Source organism: Hippocampus zosterae, chromosome 7, assembly GCF_025434085.1.
Source record: "Hippocampus zosterae strain Florida chromosome 7, ASM2543408v3, whole genome shotgun sequence".
Lineage (NCBI taxonomy): Eukaryota > Metazoa > Chordata > Actinopteri > Syngnathiformes > Syngnathidae > Hippocampus > Hippocampus zosterae.
In genome coordinates this window covers 12,852,468-12,870,997 of record NC_067457.1, presented here as the reverse complement: position 1 = coordinate 12,870,997, position 18,530 = coordinate 12,852,468, and the positions used below count along the sequence as shown (strand labels likewise).

Sequence of the window (18,530 nt, the reverse complement as noted above, 5' to 3'; positions counted from 1 at the left end):
AGCACTTTGTATGCAGCGATGGCTGTTTGAAAGTGCTCTATAAATACTGTTGACTTGACTTGACTTAAGCTTTAAACCACCGGTACTTTCTGTCTGGTCTACAATGAATCAACAAGTTGCAGACTTGGCAGACGACAAATGTCGCCTGGGCGCGTTAGGCGTTGTGGACTTCAAAAGTCCTCCGCCCAGACTGCCGGCACCTTTGCGCACAGGCATTTGGGGGCGCTGGATAGGCACCCAAACGTCTAGTCGTGCCCAAATTAAATGAACCTTGAAACATGATACAATTTTGCTCATAGTTTTCTCTCTTAGTTCATTACTGTTGTTGAGGAGACTGTAGTTGTACGCTATTAGAAATACCAGTGCACAGTAATTGGCGAACCTCTCAATTTTAAGTGACATGTACTGTGAATTGTTAAAAAAAAGCTGAGGATAATCTTGGTATTCATTTCACAAACAAGTTCTTTTTCTTTTTATGTAAGCAAAAAGTCTTGTCACTGCTACTTAGTCCAGAATTTTGGAGATTTGGCATTAAACTGTTATTTACGATTTTAGTTGTCCAGATTTTTGGGACATGGTACGCGCTTGGGCTTTCTGGTTTTGAGTCACCCCCACACCGAATTTTGCAGCCTACATTAATGCAAAGCAACTTCGTTCCAATTATGAGTACAATTCCAGTTCTAACTCTACAGCATGTAGTCAGCAAGCTATGCTAAAAAGTGTCACTTTGTTGAAGCATGATGTGTTGTGTTATATGGGCTACAGATACACTGATAAAACTGTTTATATGATTACGATAAAGATATCCTTTATTTGTCCCACACTGGGGAAGTTTACAGCCTCCAGCAGCAAGAATGTGGGTAGAAAGAAGAAAGAAGAAAACACAAACACCGTTCAATTAAGTGCAATATAAATACAAAATGGATAAATCGCAGTGCTATTTACAATTGTTTTTCACATCACACACATCACATCATTTAATTATTATTATTATTATTATTGTTGTTATTTTTATTCAGCAGCCTGACAGCAGTCGGTAGGAACGAGCGTCATTATGCTCTCCTTCATACAGCGCGGGTGTAACAGTCTCTGGCTGAAGGAGCTACCTAGTGCTGTCAGGGCAGGCTGGAGAGGGTGGGAGGTACTGTCCATCATAGCTTTTAGCTTAGTTAGCATCCTTCTGTTGCCCACCTCCTCCAGAGTGTCAAGGGAGCATCCCAGGACAGAACTGGCCTTCCTGACCAGTCACTCCAGTCTCTTTCTGTCCCGGGCTGAGATGCTGCCTGACCAGCAGACAATGCCATAATGGATGGCCGAGGCCACCACCGAGTTATAGAAAGTCTTATGGAGCGACCCCCAAAAGACCTCAGTTTCCTGAGTAGGAAGAGTCGGCTCTGTCCTTTCCGAATCAGGGTGTCCGTGTTTGTAGACCCGTCCAGTTTGTTGTTCAGAAGAACACCTAGGTACTTGTAGGAGGTCACCCTCTCTATGTCCATACCCTGGATGTTCATCGGTGCTGGTGAGGACTGTTTCCTGCAGAAATCCACAACCAACTCCTTAGTTTTCCTCGGGTTAATCTGGAGGAGGTTTTGCTGGAACCAGTCCACAACGTCTTTCATCAGTCCCCTGTACTCCCGATCGTCCCCCTCTGTAATGAGGCCAACAATCGCAGAGTCATCTGAGAACTTCTGAAGGTGGCAGTTTGGAGTGGTGTGTCTGAAGTCCGAGGTGTAGAGGATGAACAGGAATGGAGCCAGTACAGTCCCCTGCGGTGCTCCAGTGCTGCAGAGAAGCCTGTCCGACTCACAGCTCTGCAACCTCATGTACCGCGGCCGATTTGTGAGGTAGTCTATGATCCATGCTATGAGATGGTCGTCCACACCGGCGTTCTGCAGTTTGCCTCCCAGTAAGTTGGGCTGGATGGTGTTGAAGGCACTGGAGAAATCAAAGAACATGATTCTCACAGTCCTCCCAGCCTTTTCCAAGTGTTACAGCACTAAGTGGAGGAGGTAGATAATGGCGTCTTCCACGCCGATGTCAGGCTGATAGGCAAACTGCAGCGGGTCCAGTGCCGGGCTCACCAGCGGTCGAAGGTGGGCGAGGACATGTCTCTCCAGCGTCTTCATCAGGTGAGACGTCAGCGCCACCGGTCTGTAACTGTTCAGCTCCTTAGGGTGGGCACTGGGCACTGGGACCAGGCACGAAGTTTTCCACAGCTGTGGAGCTCTGCCCAGCTTCAGGTTCAGGTTGAACATGTGCTGGACAATGTCACACAGCTGGTCAGAGCAGGTCCTGAGGAGCCGGGAACTGATCTTGTCTGGACCTGCTGCCTTCCTCACATTCATCTTCCTCAGTTGGTTCCTCTCCTGCTCTGTTGTGACGGACAGGCAGGAACCAGGTGACAGACTGGGTTGATGAGAGCTGGTCGAAAGAGGAGGGGGAGGAGAAGAAGTCCTCAGTGTGAGAGTGGTTGCAGTTGGTGGTTGGGGGAAGGGACAGACGACTGGTCGAAACGGTTGAAAAAACTGTTCAGTCCATCAGCCTAGTCCTTGTCCTTCTCAGTCAAAGTCTTTGGGCTGTCATGGCCTGAGATGGTTTTCAGGCCCCTCCAGAAACCAGTGACATTGCTGGCCTGTAACTGGTCCTCCAATTTCATCCTGTATATCTTCTTCCACTCCCTGATCTTTCTTCTCAGCTGAATCTGCACGGCCTTCAGCTCCTCTCTGTTTCTCGACATAAAAGCTCTCTTCTTCTCCTCCAGGAGGGCCTTTATGTCGGGATTAATCCATGGTTTGTTTTTGGAAAAACACCGCACAGTTCTGGTGGGTACGGTGTTCTCCTCACAGAAGTTTATGTAGTCCGTAATGGTGTCAGTGAGTGCATCAATGTCGTCCCCATGAAACTTGCTGAAGAGTTCCCATTTGGTTGCCTTGAAGCAGTCCCGCAGAGCATCCTCAGCTTCCGTTGACCATTTCCTGACCATTCTGGTCACAGTTGGTTGCCTGTGCACCAGGGTTTTGTACACAGGCTCGAGAAATACCAAGTTGTGGTCTGCTCTTCCAAGAGGGGGCAGGGGGAGGGGTTTGTATGCCTCCTTGGTATTGGCATAAAACAAGTCCAAAATTTTATTGTCTCTAGTGGCACAGGTTACATATTGCGTGAAGGTTGAAAAGGAGGACGACAGAGAGACATGGTTGAAGTCCCCAGAGATGATCGGCAGGGCGTTGGGGGACTGTGTTTGCAGCCTGCTCACGACAGTCATCAGGGCATCACACGCTGCATCTCCATGAGCCGACGGGGGGATGTACACTGTCACAGCTATGACGCGTGAGAATTCCCTCGGGAGATAATGGGGCCTGGGGCTAATGGCTAGCAGCTCAATGTCCCGGCTGCAGAGTTTGTCTTTGATCGTAATATGCCCCCGATTGCACCAATTATCATTCACAAAAACAGCCAGTCCCCCACCTTTTCTCTTTCCACTCCCTTCATTCCTGTCGGCACGTATGAGTTGGAAGCCTTCCAACTCGGCATGTGTGTCCGGAGTGATCGCTGTTAGCCACGACTCCGTGAGTAGCATTAGGCTAGCCTCGCGGTACTCCATTTGATGTCGCGTTAGCGCCGCCAGCTCATCCATCTTGTTAGGGAGCGATCTTACATTCCCCATGATGACGGACGGGAAAACATGTCTGTACTTTCTCCTCCTTGTGCGGCGGTCCTTCCCGGCTCGACACCCTCGTGTCCTCCTCTTCAACTCGCGTGGGATATCCGGTTTGTCAGCGGCCAGTAGCCCGCTGTGAGCCCGCCATGCCAACAGCTGGTCCTTACTGTAAACAATGGAGTTGCGTGTGCTATCGGGATCTCCGTTCACAGGATACGTAAAAAGATTAAAGCAAATAAAGAAGATGAGCAGAAATGAAGCTGCCCCCCACCCCCATAGGTTTGGGGTACAAAACCATGCAAAACAAAATGGGAAGAAGAAATAAAGTAAAAGGACGAAAAGAAACTCAAACAGGGATATGCACTGCTGGAGAGGCAGCCACTCAGGGGGCGCCATCATAAAATAAATAAGTTAATAAATAACTAATTTTATTTATTATTACTTATTTATTATAAAAATAAATAATAAAATAAATAATGGATGGATGGATGTCTCTGTTGTGTGGATCCACACACGTATCAAGCCAGTGACGAATTGGTCTGTGAGACCGCCAGCGGGGTCATCCAATTCATGGGTCTGTACAACTGAGGCATTTCAAGGAAAGTTAACTATTTATCAGCCCATGGGCGAAAGACCGAGCGAGCTCGCTAGCTTGTAAATGGACAAGTGACAAGGAAATAAACTTTCCAGTCATCACTTTGCTCTATTTTGGTGTGGATCCACATTCGAGGGAATGTTAACTCTCTTTAACATAGGGGCACATGTTTTTCAGCCTGTGACTCAATATTAGACAAACATTTGTTTGACTGGTAAGGGTGCGCAGGATGCTTTTTTGGCACATTCAGAGGACACAGCCATAGCATCCGACAATTGGGAGAAGTCTCAAATTTTGTAGCCTCATTTTATAAACATGACGATTTTTTTTTTAATGAATGTTTTTATTTTTTTATTAGCTGGCTTGTTAACCAACACTGTTCTCTGCAGTGTGACAAAAAAGAAAAACCCAGTTCACAGGAACTTTGCTGAGTTATGTGTGTAGATACATCTGTTAATGTCACTATTTCAAATTATTTGATCCAAAAAGCTCCGTTTTAAAGCTGTTCATAAGGACCTGCGCCTACATTGAGATGACACCAGTTATTTACATGTGTGTTCATGTGTGCAGGACATGATGCTTTGTGTGTGGAGACACCTCGTTGGTGTACTGAAGGGAGAGTCTCAGACTCTTTGCTACACCTCCAGCCTTTTACACACGCTTGGGTCTGTCACTGTAAGTACTATTTCACTATGTACCTGTATATACTATAACCCTCTATACACCCTCACACACACTCTTCTCTTAAATCTTGCCAAACTTTGCACCAACTGAAATTTGGAGTCACAATATTGCTCCCCGAATTGCGCCCAAAAAGCCAATTGCAGTAATGTGATCAAACAAACAGAAATCAAATATGTATTTTCAAATAACCCATTTTTGCCCATTTACAGGGTGGGATTCTGATGGGATTCATTTGATTGACTTCAAACTTTGCCTTGCAATCTTAAGACCTGGGACAATAACATTCAGAATGGTTTGGTATTTGTTGCAAATTGAACCATTCACTTTCCCTAACAAACTCTCCCTCCATTTTGGTAATATGTTCGAACTTTTATTTTCTCAAAGGTATTTGATACTTACTCAAACAAAAATACCTGATCCTTAATTTAGCAGAAGCACTCGATACTCTTTTACAGAAGCACCTGATCCCGATCGTAGATCAGTGTACTTGATTCTTTCAAAAGTGCTCGATCCTTTTCTTTTCAAAAGTACTTGATATCATTCCAAACAAAAGTACTCGATCCTTAATTTAGCAGAAGCACTCGATACTTTATTACAAAAGTAACTAATCCCCGATCATCATCGAAGATCAGCGTACTCGATTCTTTCAAAAGTGCTCGATCCTTAATTTTCTCAGAAGTACTTGATACAGTTCCAACAAAAGTACTTGATCCTTAATTTAGCAAAAGCGCTACAAAACAATGTTAATAAAGTTATTCTTTGCTCCAAGTTGAACTTTATTTCAATTTTATTTTCTTTAATGTTCATAAAGATACAATGTAATGTACTTATAATAATAAGAATAATACATTTTATTTATAAGCGCCTTTCAAGACACCCAAGGACACTTTACAATCACAAAAAGTCAGAAAGAAACCACAAGGGAGGGAAAGGGGGAGAAAAAAAACACACGCTCGAACTATTCTCATTTTGAGGATAATTTGAGTGAGGCAAAAAAACTCCTGCACAAGTGTATGGCAGTTACAACAGGGCACAAGACATGAACAATGAAGGTGGTGATACAAGTGTATGCGCGAGTGATTGTCTGGTTGTTTGTGCGTGTCAGGCCGCAGACCTTGACGTGCCACGTCAAGGTCTTCTCATGGAGACAGTCCTGGCTTATCAGTCTATGGCCGAGAAGGAGGGGGTGATGGTATGGCACTAGCTTCCATGCGTACTTTCATCAGGGGAAGGTCGAGATACAGTGAAACTCCTCTACAACAAAATCGCAGCAAGAAATTTCTCACAAGAAGGGGTTTTTCACCGTAGCAAATTTGATCTCAGATGTGAGCACACAAACACTCACTTACATAAACTTATGTCTACACGCACACTCAAACGTATGTGTAGTCTATTTTTATTCCAAGTATGCAAGTATGAGCACACACTTATTTGACACTTCATATTGTCAGTGTAGAAAGAAAAAAGGGAAGGAAATTGTGAAATTCACGATTAGCATTCACTTTCACTTACATCAATTTCTTGGATAATGTCTTATTTTGCTTGCTCCGTCTTTCATTTTGATCGCTTTTAACCTGTCTTCCAGCATCAGAGCTCTTCTTCGTCTTCGCTGCTTGACATCCAAAGGTCCGTTTTGTAGCCATTTTAGCAATGCAACTTCCATTGCGTCTGAATCTAACAATAACAAATACTTCCTGGCATGCAATGAACTTTTAGGACATAGTTAGCTCTCGAAGGCTAAAAACCTTACGCTAACTGGAGCGCTTCTCTCTCATTAGCGCTCCAGTTAGCGTAAGGTTTTTAGGCTTCGAGAGCTAACTATGGCCATCGAGGACGACACAGCCTTCCGTGGGTGTTTTTAGCATGATAACCAGTAAAGCATTTGAGGAAACGTTCGTTTATTTGAATGTCCGTCGAGCCAAAAGCAATTTACTCTGAACAGCTAATCGTATGATACGGATCTGGCTTCAGTATCTACACACATAGACAGTGAGGTCTCTCTTGGCCAATCGAAGGCCAGGATTATGCTCGGTCAGCAAAGGGCAAAGCAGCTATGAGTATGTTGAGTCCAAGAAACTCGCAGCTGTGACCAAAATAAACATTGTTCACTATGTAAACCACTGTGGTGGTTGCTGTTGCCTTTTTTCGAATGAAGCAGTAGAGGTCGCTATTAGATAAGACTTCGTTGTCGTGAATGTCTTTGCGAGGTTGGAGCAGAGAAAATAATTTCGTATAATTCAATGGGGGGGGGGGGGGGTTCGTCGTATGGGGGGCAGGAGAATGGGAATTGTGTTAATGCATTAAGATTTTTTCACATAAGGGGGTATTTTCACCCATGTAGGTTTCGTTCTAGAGGAGTTTCACTGTAGCAGATGTTGTTTTTAGCAGGCTGCAAAACAATTTCAGACAGCCTTGAGTCCAAGTCTTGAGTTATAACAATTTTAAAGACAAATGATAATAATCGTGGTGGCAGAGAGTGGTGGTGTGGGGCGGGGGGCCAAGAATTGTTTTCTTCTAACAGAAAATAATTAGTCAACCTGGGTCCAGCAATGCCAAATTGTTTTTTCTCATTTGGCTCAGCATTTAGCTCTATACATATATTGAGAACTGGAATGGTGCCTGTACACGCTTGCTGTGAAATCATAGATTAAGGATTTAGTTGGTCATGTTACATAGGTTGCCCACCTTCTCCCTTGTTTACAATTATGCCATTATGGGGGGAGGTTCCTGTGCTGAGTCGGGTCCTGATACGTGCAGCAGCTAAGAGCAGGTCTCCCACAAATCACTTTGGACATTTGGGGGTAGGGGGGTGGGATGGGGTCACTTATTTGGATGTTTTCGGATTATTGAACATTGGGATTGAAGTCTGACAAACACTGTGTTTTTGTGTGCGCAACAGTTCGACGTTAATAGTCCCAGTTGGTCCAGTTTCTGTCATGTTTCAGCCTCTCTTTGGCAGGCGCCTTGTGTGTCAGGGCCATTTGATGTTGTGGTCCCCGCTTTGGCTACATGGAGCCGCAATCATTGGCACAGTGTGATCCACGGAGACACAAAGAAGACAGATCATGACTAGATGCTGTTGACATAGACGTGACTGTAGACAACGGCAAGGAAGTGAAGCACGCAGACAGACAGCAGAAAGGGAGTGGCGGATAGTGTCAACCACAAGAAGACGGAGGTCAATGGATGAGGAATTAACCAGGTGATAAGGCACATTTCATGACAAAGTTCAACCAGCAAGAGAGAACACGTGTTTGCAAAGGGGCGCTTTAAGGTTTGTGGAAAGTCACCGGCTATGCAAGGGTGCCCGACGGAAAGACTGGATGGCAAGAACGTTGTTAATAAGCAAGTACAGAAAGCCTTCAGTATTGAAAAAATTCACCAATGTGTCTGATTGCTCATCAGACGTCATGTTAGAGCATGAAGCGAAGACAGCGTTCCCAGTTTAAAAATGATTTAGCAAACGGTTGTTATCAGCAAGGGGGCAATGTTGGACACCCTACGTCAGGCATGTCCAAAGTCCGGCCCGGGGGCCAAATCCGGCCCGCGGTCGAATTTCATCCGGCCCTCGGCCCCTGTCATAAAATCAGTGCCGTCTGGCCCGCAGGTTGGGCGCAATGGAACAACGTGTTGCATTGACTGAGGTCTCGTAGACTGGTGAGTGATGTTTCATAGAGTACTGCTTCCCTCTAGTGGCTAAATGAGTAATAGCATTCACTAAATGAGTAATAGCATTTAGACACTAGAGGGCATCACTCACGAGTTAACAAGACATCACTCCGTGTTTATATTGACTGATGTCATATTTCAAATGATCCTTGCAGTTGTGGATATGTGTATTGCTTGTTCATTTCCCTGTTGTTCGAGTCAAAGGTTTTGTGACTATTGAAAAGTCATGGTGATACATTTTATGTTTCAAATCAATCAATTTGCACTCAGGAGACTTCTGTTTAAGAAAAAGTCAAGTGAATAAGCAGTTGCATGTGATATACCTGTTTCAAATGAACCAAAAGAAATTCTTAAGATTGTTGAAATTAAAATAAAAATGGAAATGTGAAACAGACTGGCTTACTAAAATTTGTTGAACAATATTGTTGTTCAATGTAAAGAATGTCAGTCAAGGTCGGCCCCCCGACACTTTACCACATAAAATCTGGCCCCCTTGGCAAAAAGTTTGGACACCCCTGCCCTACGTCATAGGTGTCAAACTCAGGGCCTGGAGGGCCGCTGCCCTGCATGTTTTCCAAGTGTCCCTGTTGCAACAGACCTTAGTTTGAGACCCCTGATCTTAAGGAAACATGAGATTTCCTTCCACTGCTATGCGGATGACTGTCAGATCTAAGTCCCACTGAGCAAAAAAGACACTTTCTCCATTGAGGCCACTTTCATCCTGCCTTGAGATGAATCCCATCTCAAGACCTAAGAGATGGAACTAAATCCCTAGAATTTCAATGAAAATAATAAATTATTATAGATTATTATTATTAGATTATTATAAATTATTATAGAAGAAGAAGTTATTGTGATTGGTCAAAGTGGCCGTGTACATCGCATCCTAGAGACTTGGGTCCTATGGCTCCTGATCTTAAGCCAACAGTCTCAAACCTGGGTGTTAAACTGGACAGTGATTTAAATTGGACTGGAAAATTTGTGCCGTTGTTAAATCCAGCTTCTTCCATCTTAGGCAGCAGGCTAAAGTAAAACCTCTCCTTTCTCATGAGCACAGTAATTAATGCCATTGTCACATTTTGGCTGGATTACTGAAATGAACTTTACTTTGGAGTCAACCAATTCTCCATAAAGCGTCTCCAGGTGGTCCAGAATGCTGCTGCTCACCTCTTGACTGGTGACCACATAACTACAACTATGGCATCCCTTCACTGGCTCCCTATAAATTTTAGAGTACTTTTTAAGATCCCTTTATTTGTTTTCAAATCTTTAAATGGCCTTGCTCCACCTTACCTCTCCGAACTCCTCCACCCCTACACACCCGCCTGGTGCCTCAGGTCTGCGGACCAGAGATTATAATAGGTACCAAGAACTAAGCGGAGGCTCTTCCGGGATCGAGCCTTTTCCGTTGCTGGTCCCTCACTTTGGAATGACCTCCCACTGAACATATGGCAAGCCCGCTTGCTGCCCATCTTTAAAACTCGTCGTTGAGTTGAGATGAGAACTGAGGCCAGCCAGGTCTGGAGTTCTTTAGGTGTTGTTTTCAGTTCTTTTGCAACCTCCTGGATGAGTTGTCGTCAGACTCTTGGATTAATTTTAGCTGGTCGACCACTCATAGGAATGGTGCCCAGTGTTCCCAGTTTTATCCATTTGTGGATTATAATCCTGACAGTGGTTTGCTTCAGCCCCGGAGTCTTGAAAATGTCTTTGTAACCTTTTCCAGATGGATAGAGTTCAATAACCTTTTTTTCTAATTTCTTTTTGAAATGTTTTGGATCATGGCATGATGCGTTTTTTTGAGATCATGTCGCCTACTTCACAGATTCTATTTATGTGATTTCTTGACTCAACAAATGTGGTGCTAGTGTGTTGTCTGTGAAATTGAACTGAGCTTTCCCAAAATTGTCATTGGTCAGTTACTTTGGAACTTAACCGTGGGGGGCAATTCCCGACATAGGGAAAGGTAGTTTTGGATTTGTGTGTGTGGGGGGGGGGGGGGGGGGGGGGGGGTGGGGGGGGATAAATGAAATTGGTATTTAGGAACTGCATTTTTTTATTTCCTTGGGTAGTCTCTGTGATATCAAAATTGGTTTGATGAACTAAAAGTTGTGTATGTGATAAATATGAATGGATCACAGAAATCATGAATGGGACAAATACAAATTCACAGTACAGTACATAACGAAAAAAGAGAAACAGAAAAATGAGAACATAATGTACCTCGACTGAAGTACAGAAGTTCATGTTTGTTTTATTTTCCAGAGCTACCCAATCATTGGAAGATGACTTACTGTCAGAGGTGCAGTCAGAAAAGAGTGGCACCAATAGAGGCACGTTGTCTATGTTCTTCAAATGAGGTCGAACCTGGAGAATGCCACGTGGAAGCTTTGCCTAAAGACAAGTGACGAATGAGAAATGGGACAGCAAAAATAATTATGTAATAACTATTAACAACTACCGTATTTTCCGCAGTAAAAGGAGCGCCTAAAAGCCTTCCATTTTCTTAAAAGCTCACAGCGCGCCTTAAAATCCGATGCGCCTTGTGTATGGTCATTACGGTCATATGTTGACCCTAAAATGGCTCCTTGTTAGAGACATGCTTACAACGCAGAGTTCAAACTTAAGGCGATCGGGTTCGCAGTTGAAGACGGAAATAGAGCAGCGATTAAAGGGGTCTGAGTGCTTCTTCTAATGACCAGATTTCGTGGAATGTTTGAGAGACTCGAGCCAAGGCAAATAACATGTCATAGAGGGAACCCCGTGCAAAGACATGGATGAGCCCGGACACCCTGCGGAGAAAACTCATTTCAGCCGCTTGTATCCGGGATCTCGTTCTTTCGGTCACGACCCACAACTCGTGACCATAGGTGAGGGTTGGGACGTAGATCGACCGGTAAATTGAGAGCTTCACCCTTTGGCTCAGCTCCTTCTTCACCATGACAGACCGATACAACGTCCACATCACAGCAGACAGTTATGAACTGAATCGGCGACAAAGGGCAGCCTTGGCGGAGTCCTACGCCCACTGGAAACGATTCTCACTTACTGCCGGCAATGCGAACCAAACTCTGACATCGGTGGTATAGTGACCGAACAGCCCGTATCAGGGGGTTCGGTACCCCATACTCACGAAGCACCCTCCACAGAACTCCCAGAGGGACACGGTCAAACGCCTTCTCCAAGTCCACAAAACACATGTAGACTGGTTGGAAGAGTTCCCACATACACTCGAGAACCCTGCTAAGGGTGTAGAACTGGTCCACTGTTCCACGGCCGGGACGAAAACCACACTGCTCCTCCTCAATCTGAGGCTCGACTTCCTGACGGACCCTCCTCTCCAGCACCCCTGAATAGACCTTACCAGGGAGGCTGAGGAGTGTGATCCCTCTGTAGTTGGATCACACCCTCCGGTCCCCCTTTTTAAAAAGAGGGACTACCACCCCGGTCTGCCAATCCAGAGGCACTCTCCCCGTTGACCACGCGATGTTGCAGAGGCGTGTCAACCAGGACAGCCCCACAACATCCAGAACCTTGAGGAACTCCGGGCGGATCTCATCCACCCCTGGGGCCTTGCCACAGAGGAGCTTTTTAACCACATCGGTGACTTCAACCACAGAGATAGGAGAGCCCACCTCAGAGTCCTCAGGCTCTGCTTCCTCCAAGGAAGGCGTGTTGGTGGAGTTGAGGAGGTCTTCGAAGTACTCTGCCCACCGGTTCACAACGTCCCGAGTCGAAGTCAGCAGCGCCCCATCCCCGCTGTACACAGTGTTAGTGGTGCACTGCTTCCCCCTCCTGAGACGTCGGATGGTGGACCAGAATTTCCTCGAAGCCGTCCGGAAGTCGGCTTCCATGGCCTCATCGAAATCTTCCCACGCTCGGGTTTTTGCCTCGGCGACCACCGAAGCCGCGGTCCTGCCTCTGATACCCGTCAGCTGCCTCTGGGGTCCCACAGGCCATAAAGGCTCGATAGGACTCCTTCTTCAGCTTGACGGCATCCCTTACTGCTGGTGTCCACCAGCGAGTACGGGGGTTGCCGCCACAACAGGCCCCAACCACCTTACGGCCACAACTCAGATTGGCCGCCTCAACAATAGAGGCACGGAACATGGTCCACTCGGGCTCAATGTCCCCCGCCTCCCCCGGAACATGGGAAAAGCTCTGTCGGAGGTGGGAGTTGAAACTCCTTCTGACAGGGGATTCCGCCAGACGCTCCCAACAAACCCTCACTATACGTTTGGGTCTGCCAGGACGGACCGGCATCTTCCCCCACCATCGGAGCCTACTCACCACCAGGTGGTGATCAGTTGACAGCTCCGCCCCTCTCTTCACCCGAGTGTCCAGAACATGCGGCCGCAAATCCGATGATACAACTACAAAGTCGATCATCGAACTGCGACCTAGGGTGTCCTGTTGCCAAGTGTACATATGGACACCCTTATGCTTGAACAAGGTGTTCGTTATGGACAATCCGTGACGAGCACAGAAGTCCAATAACAAAACACCACTCGGGTTCTGATCGGGGGGGCCGTTCCTCCCAATCACGCCCCTCCAGGTCTCACTGTCATTGCCCACGTGAGCATTGAAGTCCCCCAGCAGAACAAGGGAGTCCCCAGCCGGAGTACTCTCCAGCACACCCTCCAAGGACTCCAAAAAGGGTGGGTATGCTGAGCTGCTGTTTGGTGCATATGCACAAACAACAGTCAGGACCCGTCCACCCACTCGAAGGCGGAGGGAGGCAACCCTCTCGTCTACCGGTGTGAACCCCAATGTACAGGCACTGAGCCGGGGGGCAATGAGTATGCCCACACCTGCTCTGCGCCTCTCACCGTGAGCAACTCCAGAGTGGAAGAGAGTCCAACCCCTCTCGAGAGAACTGGTACCAGAACCCAGGCTGTGTGTGGAGGCAAGTCCGACTATATCCAGTCGGAAATTCTCTGCCTCACACACCAGCTCGGGCTCCTTCCCTGCCAGAGAGGTGACATTCCATGTCCCAAGAGCTAGCTTCTGCAGCCGAGGATCGGACCGCCAGGGTCCCCGCCTTTGGCTGCCGCCCAGCTCACATTGCACCCGACCCCTTTGGCCCCTCTCACGTATTTCATTTTCCATTTGTCAAATTTGCTGACAATGAACACCTTTATCATGTGAACTTCCTTAGAATGACCAGATTTTTCCCACAAAATAGTGAAAAAGCCTTTGTGACAACAGCCACCGCGTCATTGCTTATACAAAACGTACAATGCAGAATTCCCCTCCGTTGCTTAAAAACGCTACTGATCAACTCGCACATTATTGAACTTCTGGCCGAGACTATTAACTGGCAAAATCAATTAAATCAATTAATTAATTAATTTATCAAAATCAATTAATTTTGACGGTCATCCGTAATGGCAAAGAAATCATGGCGGAGGTCAAGGCCAACATATTGAAACATGAACATAAATGGCTTTGGGGCCCGACACATCCTGAACTGGAGAAAGGACGACCATTATGACTTAGCGATTTTTTTATCTCCCTCCAGGTACGTTGTAGTGCAGTTAGACTGTGTGTGTGTGTGTGTGTGTGTGTGTGTGTGTGTGTGTGTGTGTGTGTGTGTGTGTGTGTGTGTGTGTGTGTAGTGGCAAGCTTTTTGTGCAACTGCACTGGGACTCTGTCCTCTGTCAGCTTTCCAACCCAGTAAACAAACAACCATTCATGCTCACAAACACGCCTGAGGACAATTTGAGTACATGCCAACTCCACAAAGGAAGTTTGGAGCCTGAAATCGAACCCTGCACCTCTTCACTGCGAGGCACACATGCGAACCAGTCGAACTAACATTAACAGCTATGGATTATGGCCCTGTCATGCCTTTCACATTGCACAGAAAGCGAACGCAAAATGAAAACATTTTTTGTCTGTTGCATTTGACCGAAGAGGAATAAAAAGTCAAACAGACATCACGTCCAACCACTGATACGAGAAAGGACTGAGATTTCAACATACCGGTGCACGAAGTGAGAGGCATCAAGGAGGACAGGCATCATAAAAGTACTTTCAGACATCCACCTCAAAGGCTGTTCGAAAACTGATTTGTTCGAAAACTGAAACGACTCATAAAAAAAAAAGCTTTATTGAACACGTCTGTTTACAATGGCACGCTACACGAGGAAGCGTCACTTCCTCGTCTACTCGAGGAAGCATCACTTCCTCGTGTAAGGAAGGCGAGAGGAGTCAAGTGATGCATTCAAGTGCGCTCAGTTTTTTCTAGAACTGAAATTCGGTCGGCCCGGTAGTCCAGTGGTTAGCACGTCGGCTTCACAGTGCAGAGGTACCGAGTTCGATTCCAGCTCCGGCCTCCCTGTGTGGAGTTTGCATGTTCTCCCCGGGCCTGCGTGGGTTTTCTCCGGGTGCTCCGGTTTCCTCCCACATTCCAAAAACATGCATGGGAGGCTGATTGGACGCTCTAAATTGTCCCTAGGTGTGATTGTGAGCGTGGATGGTTGTTCGTCTCTGTGTGCCCTGCGATTGGCTGGCAACTGATCCAGGGTGTCCCCCGCCTACTGCCCGAAGACGGCTGGGATAGGCTCCAGCACCCCCCGTGACCCTAGTGAGGATTAAGCGGTTCAGAAAATGGATGGATGAATGGATGGAAATTCGGTCGTCATCCGAGGCATAAAAAACTCGAATTTTTTGTTCGAAAATAAATTTGGTCGAGAAAAGAGACGTTCGAAAACCGAGGTTTCACTGTATAGTCAACGCAGTTGCCGCAGTCATGAGCAGGCGAAATGTTTCAAGTGAAAATTTTGATTCTTCGCCAAGAATGAGGAGCAAGGAATTTGGCGTATCTCATGACTTCCTTGACTTGTTTACAACTATTGAACAGTCAATCAAGTTAGCAATTAGTAGCCAAAGTAACAACTCAACCATCGGACACCAGATTGACTCCTGAGTGCCTCTTGATGTTGATAGTCCTTAATTTTGGGCCCTGTGATTTGCTTCATCCCTCACTCTGTATTTGATATCATTTTACTGGAATTTGAGCACCCGTTTAATACAATTAAAGATCACGTTCTGACCATTTCATGCAGAAATAAAGGTAAAGTAATTTCAAACGGTTCACATACTTTTTTTTGCTGACATGTCTGTGTGCAGGTATTGTGCTGTGTGGATAAACAGGGAATACTGTCATGGCCGAATCCAAGCCCTGAGACTGTACTGTTCTTCAGTGGAAGAGTGGAGCCACCTCAAACCAGCCAGGAGGATCTAATGGATGGCCTGTCAGTGAACTCCTACTGCAAAGTGGAGACAGATGAAGACAGGGATAAGGTACTTTCCGAATGACCGAGAGATGAACACGACCGTCCAGAGGTGGAACATCATGGTTATAAACCCCAGGGCAAAAACATGTTTTTGAACCCAGACCCCTACCCTAAACACAAGCGCATGTCAATCTTTATGAATAATCCATCATAACAATTGTTCTACCTCTAAGGCTTTGTGCATGCTCAATTGCGCACAGCAAATGAATGAAAAACATTTTAACCTGAGCTCGACTGGCATTTTGCATTTTCTTCTTCACTTTGTCCATACATTCAAAAGTTTATTTGGCATGTGTGATTGACCAAGCGGGAAGAGAATGTGTCAAAAAAGGCATGTTGAAAGTATAGGAGCATTTCAGACGCACTGTTGCGTCATCATTGTCACGCGTACCTTTTTCAAAAGACCAATTGGGTTAATTTTACTTACCGGTACTTTAATCTGACATGGCTTCCTTACCATGAAGGTAAAGTTAGTGTACCTTACGAATATCAGTTTACCTTTACGAAGGGCTTTCATAAGGCACCTGCAGAGGTCTTCTGCATGCATGAGAATCAACAAGTGGCTTTATACAGTATGACAGTACAGAAGTGTATGCCTAACTGTATGCCTTAAAACTTGCAGGCATTGTTTAAAAAGCTTTCAGCCTCATGTGGCAAAACAGCAAGTGCACTTTGTGGCATGTTTCACTGATGTGATGGAATTTGTAATCTTAAACGTTGGTGATAAAAAAATTAAAATAATACCCCAAAAAAAGAACACCATTACAAAGCATTGGAAACCTCTGGAGTCAGAACATACCCTCCGGTCCCCCTTTTTAAAAAGAAGGACCACTACCCCGGTCTGGCAATCCAGAGGCACTCTCCCCGATGACAACACGATTTTGCAGAGGCGTGTCAAACAAGACAGCCCGACAACATACAAAACCTTGAGGAATTCCGGGCGGATCTGATCCACACCTGGGGCTTTGCCACTGAGGAGCTTTTTAACCGCACTGGTGACCTCAAGAGATAGTAGAGCCCACCTCGAGTCCCCAGACTCTGCTTCCTCTCAGGAGGGACTGTTTGTGGAGTTGAGGAGGTCTTCGAAGTATTCTGTCCCCCGAATCACAACGTCCCGAGTTGAGCGCCCCATTGCCAATGTACACAGTGTTAATGGTGTACTGCTTCCCTTTCCTGAGACTCAACTCAACTCTCAACTCAACTGTATTTATAGAGCACTTTCAAACAGCCATTGCTGCATACAAAGTGTTGTACATGGAGCAACTAATATTCAACAGTAAAGCAATAAATCAGCAACAAAGATGGTAGAAGCACCAAACAGTAAAACTTAAGATCAAATCTGAGTCATGCTGAAGAAAAGGCGCGTTTTAAAGATGGGCACCGAGGGGGCTTGACGAATGTTCAGTGAGTGGTCATTCCAGAGAGAGGGACGTCGGACGGTGCCTCACCGAACTCTTCCCACACCCGAGTTTTTGCCTTGGCGACCGTTGAAACTACGTTCCGCTTAGCCAGTCGATACCCATCAGCTGCCTCTGGGCTCCTACAGGCCATAAAGGCCCGATAAGACTCCTTCTTCAGCTTGACAGCATGCCTTATTGCCGGTGTCCACTAGCACGTAAGGGGGTTGCCGCCACGACAGGCACCAACCACCTTACGGCCACAACTCAGGTTGGCCGCATCAACAATAGAAGCATGGAACATGGTCCACTCGGACTCAATGTCCCCTGCCTCCCTCAGGACGTGAGAAAAGCTCTGCCAGAGGTTGGAGTTTAAACTCCTTCTGACAGGGGATTCCACCAGATGCTCCCAAGGACAGAACATTTATACTAAACTTATAGGCCTACTCTCACCTTAACTTGGCAATTTTTTTGCAAAAAAAGCATTCATATACCGTGTAGGCCCAAATATAAGATGGCCCTGATTATAAGATGACCCCCTCTTTTTCAAGCCTCAAGTTTGAAAACACCAAAATTAAACACCAAATTATTTTTTATACAGAAAATAATTACAGTACATCTGAAACAAATGATTATAATAATATATTTGAGAGAAAAAACATGTTGTTTTGCCTCATTCAAATCTTAATATCTGAACATTTAATTATGTAAACTGAAGTGCAATCACATTCATAAATGAATGGCTTCTAGTTTTTGAAATGTAAATTACATCATAGCTTCTCCTCAGCTGCCGGTTAACCTGGCCGATCTTCGAACACACTTTTCTCCAGATTGTTGCTACGTTTCTCCATTTTCTGTTATCTCTTCTATTATGTTCTTCTCTTTTCTTTCTTACTATTTTTTATTTTTCTCCTTCGTGCTATCGCTATTTTTATTTTTATTCTTAGGGACAGGGGTTCACTTTGGCCTGGGGAGTCAAGTTCAGCATTCGCTTCAATGATATCTGGCGCCGTCTAGCGTCATGAATGGGTATAATGTCTAGACTCCGAATATAAGACAACCCCCACTTTTTCAGTCTTGTTTCAATGCAAAAAAATACCGTCTTATATTCAGGCCAATACGCTATTCATGAGGCATCTGTCTTTGCACACACGCACATACACGCACATACACACACATACACACTCACACACACATACACAGTTCAGTTTTCTCGACAACGGTAGCAC

General features: G+C 45.7%; 2 protein-coding genes across 3 annotated transcripts in view; both read left to right on the top strand.

The window, feature by feature from the left end:
• Window positions 1-18,530, top strand: part of LOC127604129 (uncharacterized) — an 83,288-nt gene that overhangs the window by 14,497 nt on the left and 50,261 nt on the right.
• Window positions 1-18,530, top strand: part of LOC127604117 (transmembrane protein 94-like) — a 119,823-nt gene that overhangs the window by 64,624 nt on the left and 36,669 nt on the right. For both annotated transcript variants that reach the window (XM_052071019.1, XM_052071018.1), the window contains exons 12-13: window positions 4,824-4,928; window positions 15,738-15,911. In XM_052071019.1, the coding sequence (XP_051926979.1) occupies window positions 4,824-4,928; window positions 15,738-15,911 (279 nt within the window). The remainder of the gene's footprint in view (window positions 1-4,823; window positions 4,929-15,737; window positions 15,912-18,530) is intronic.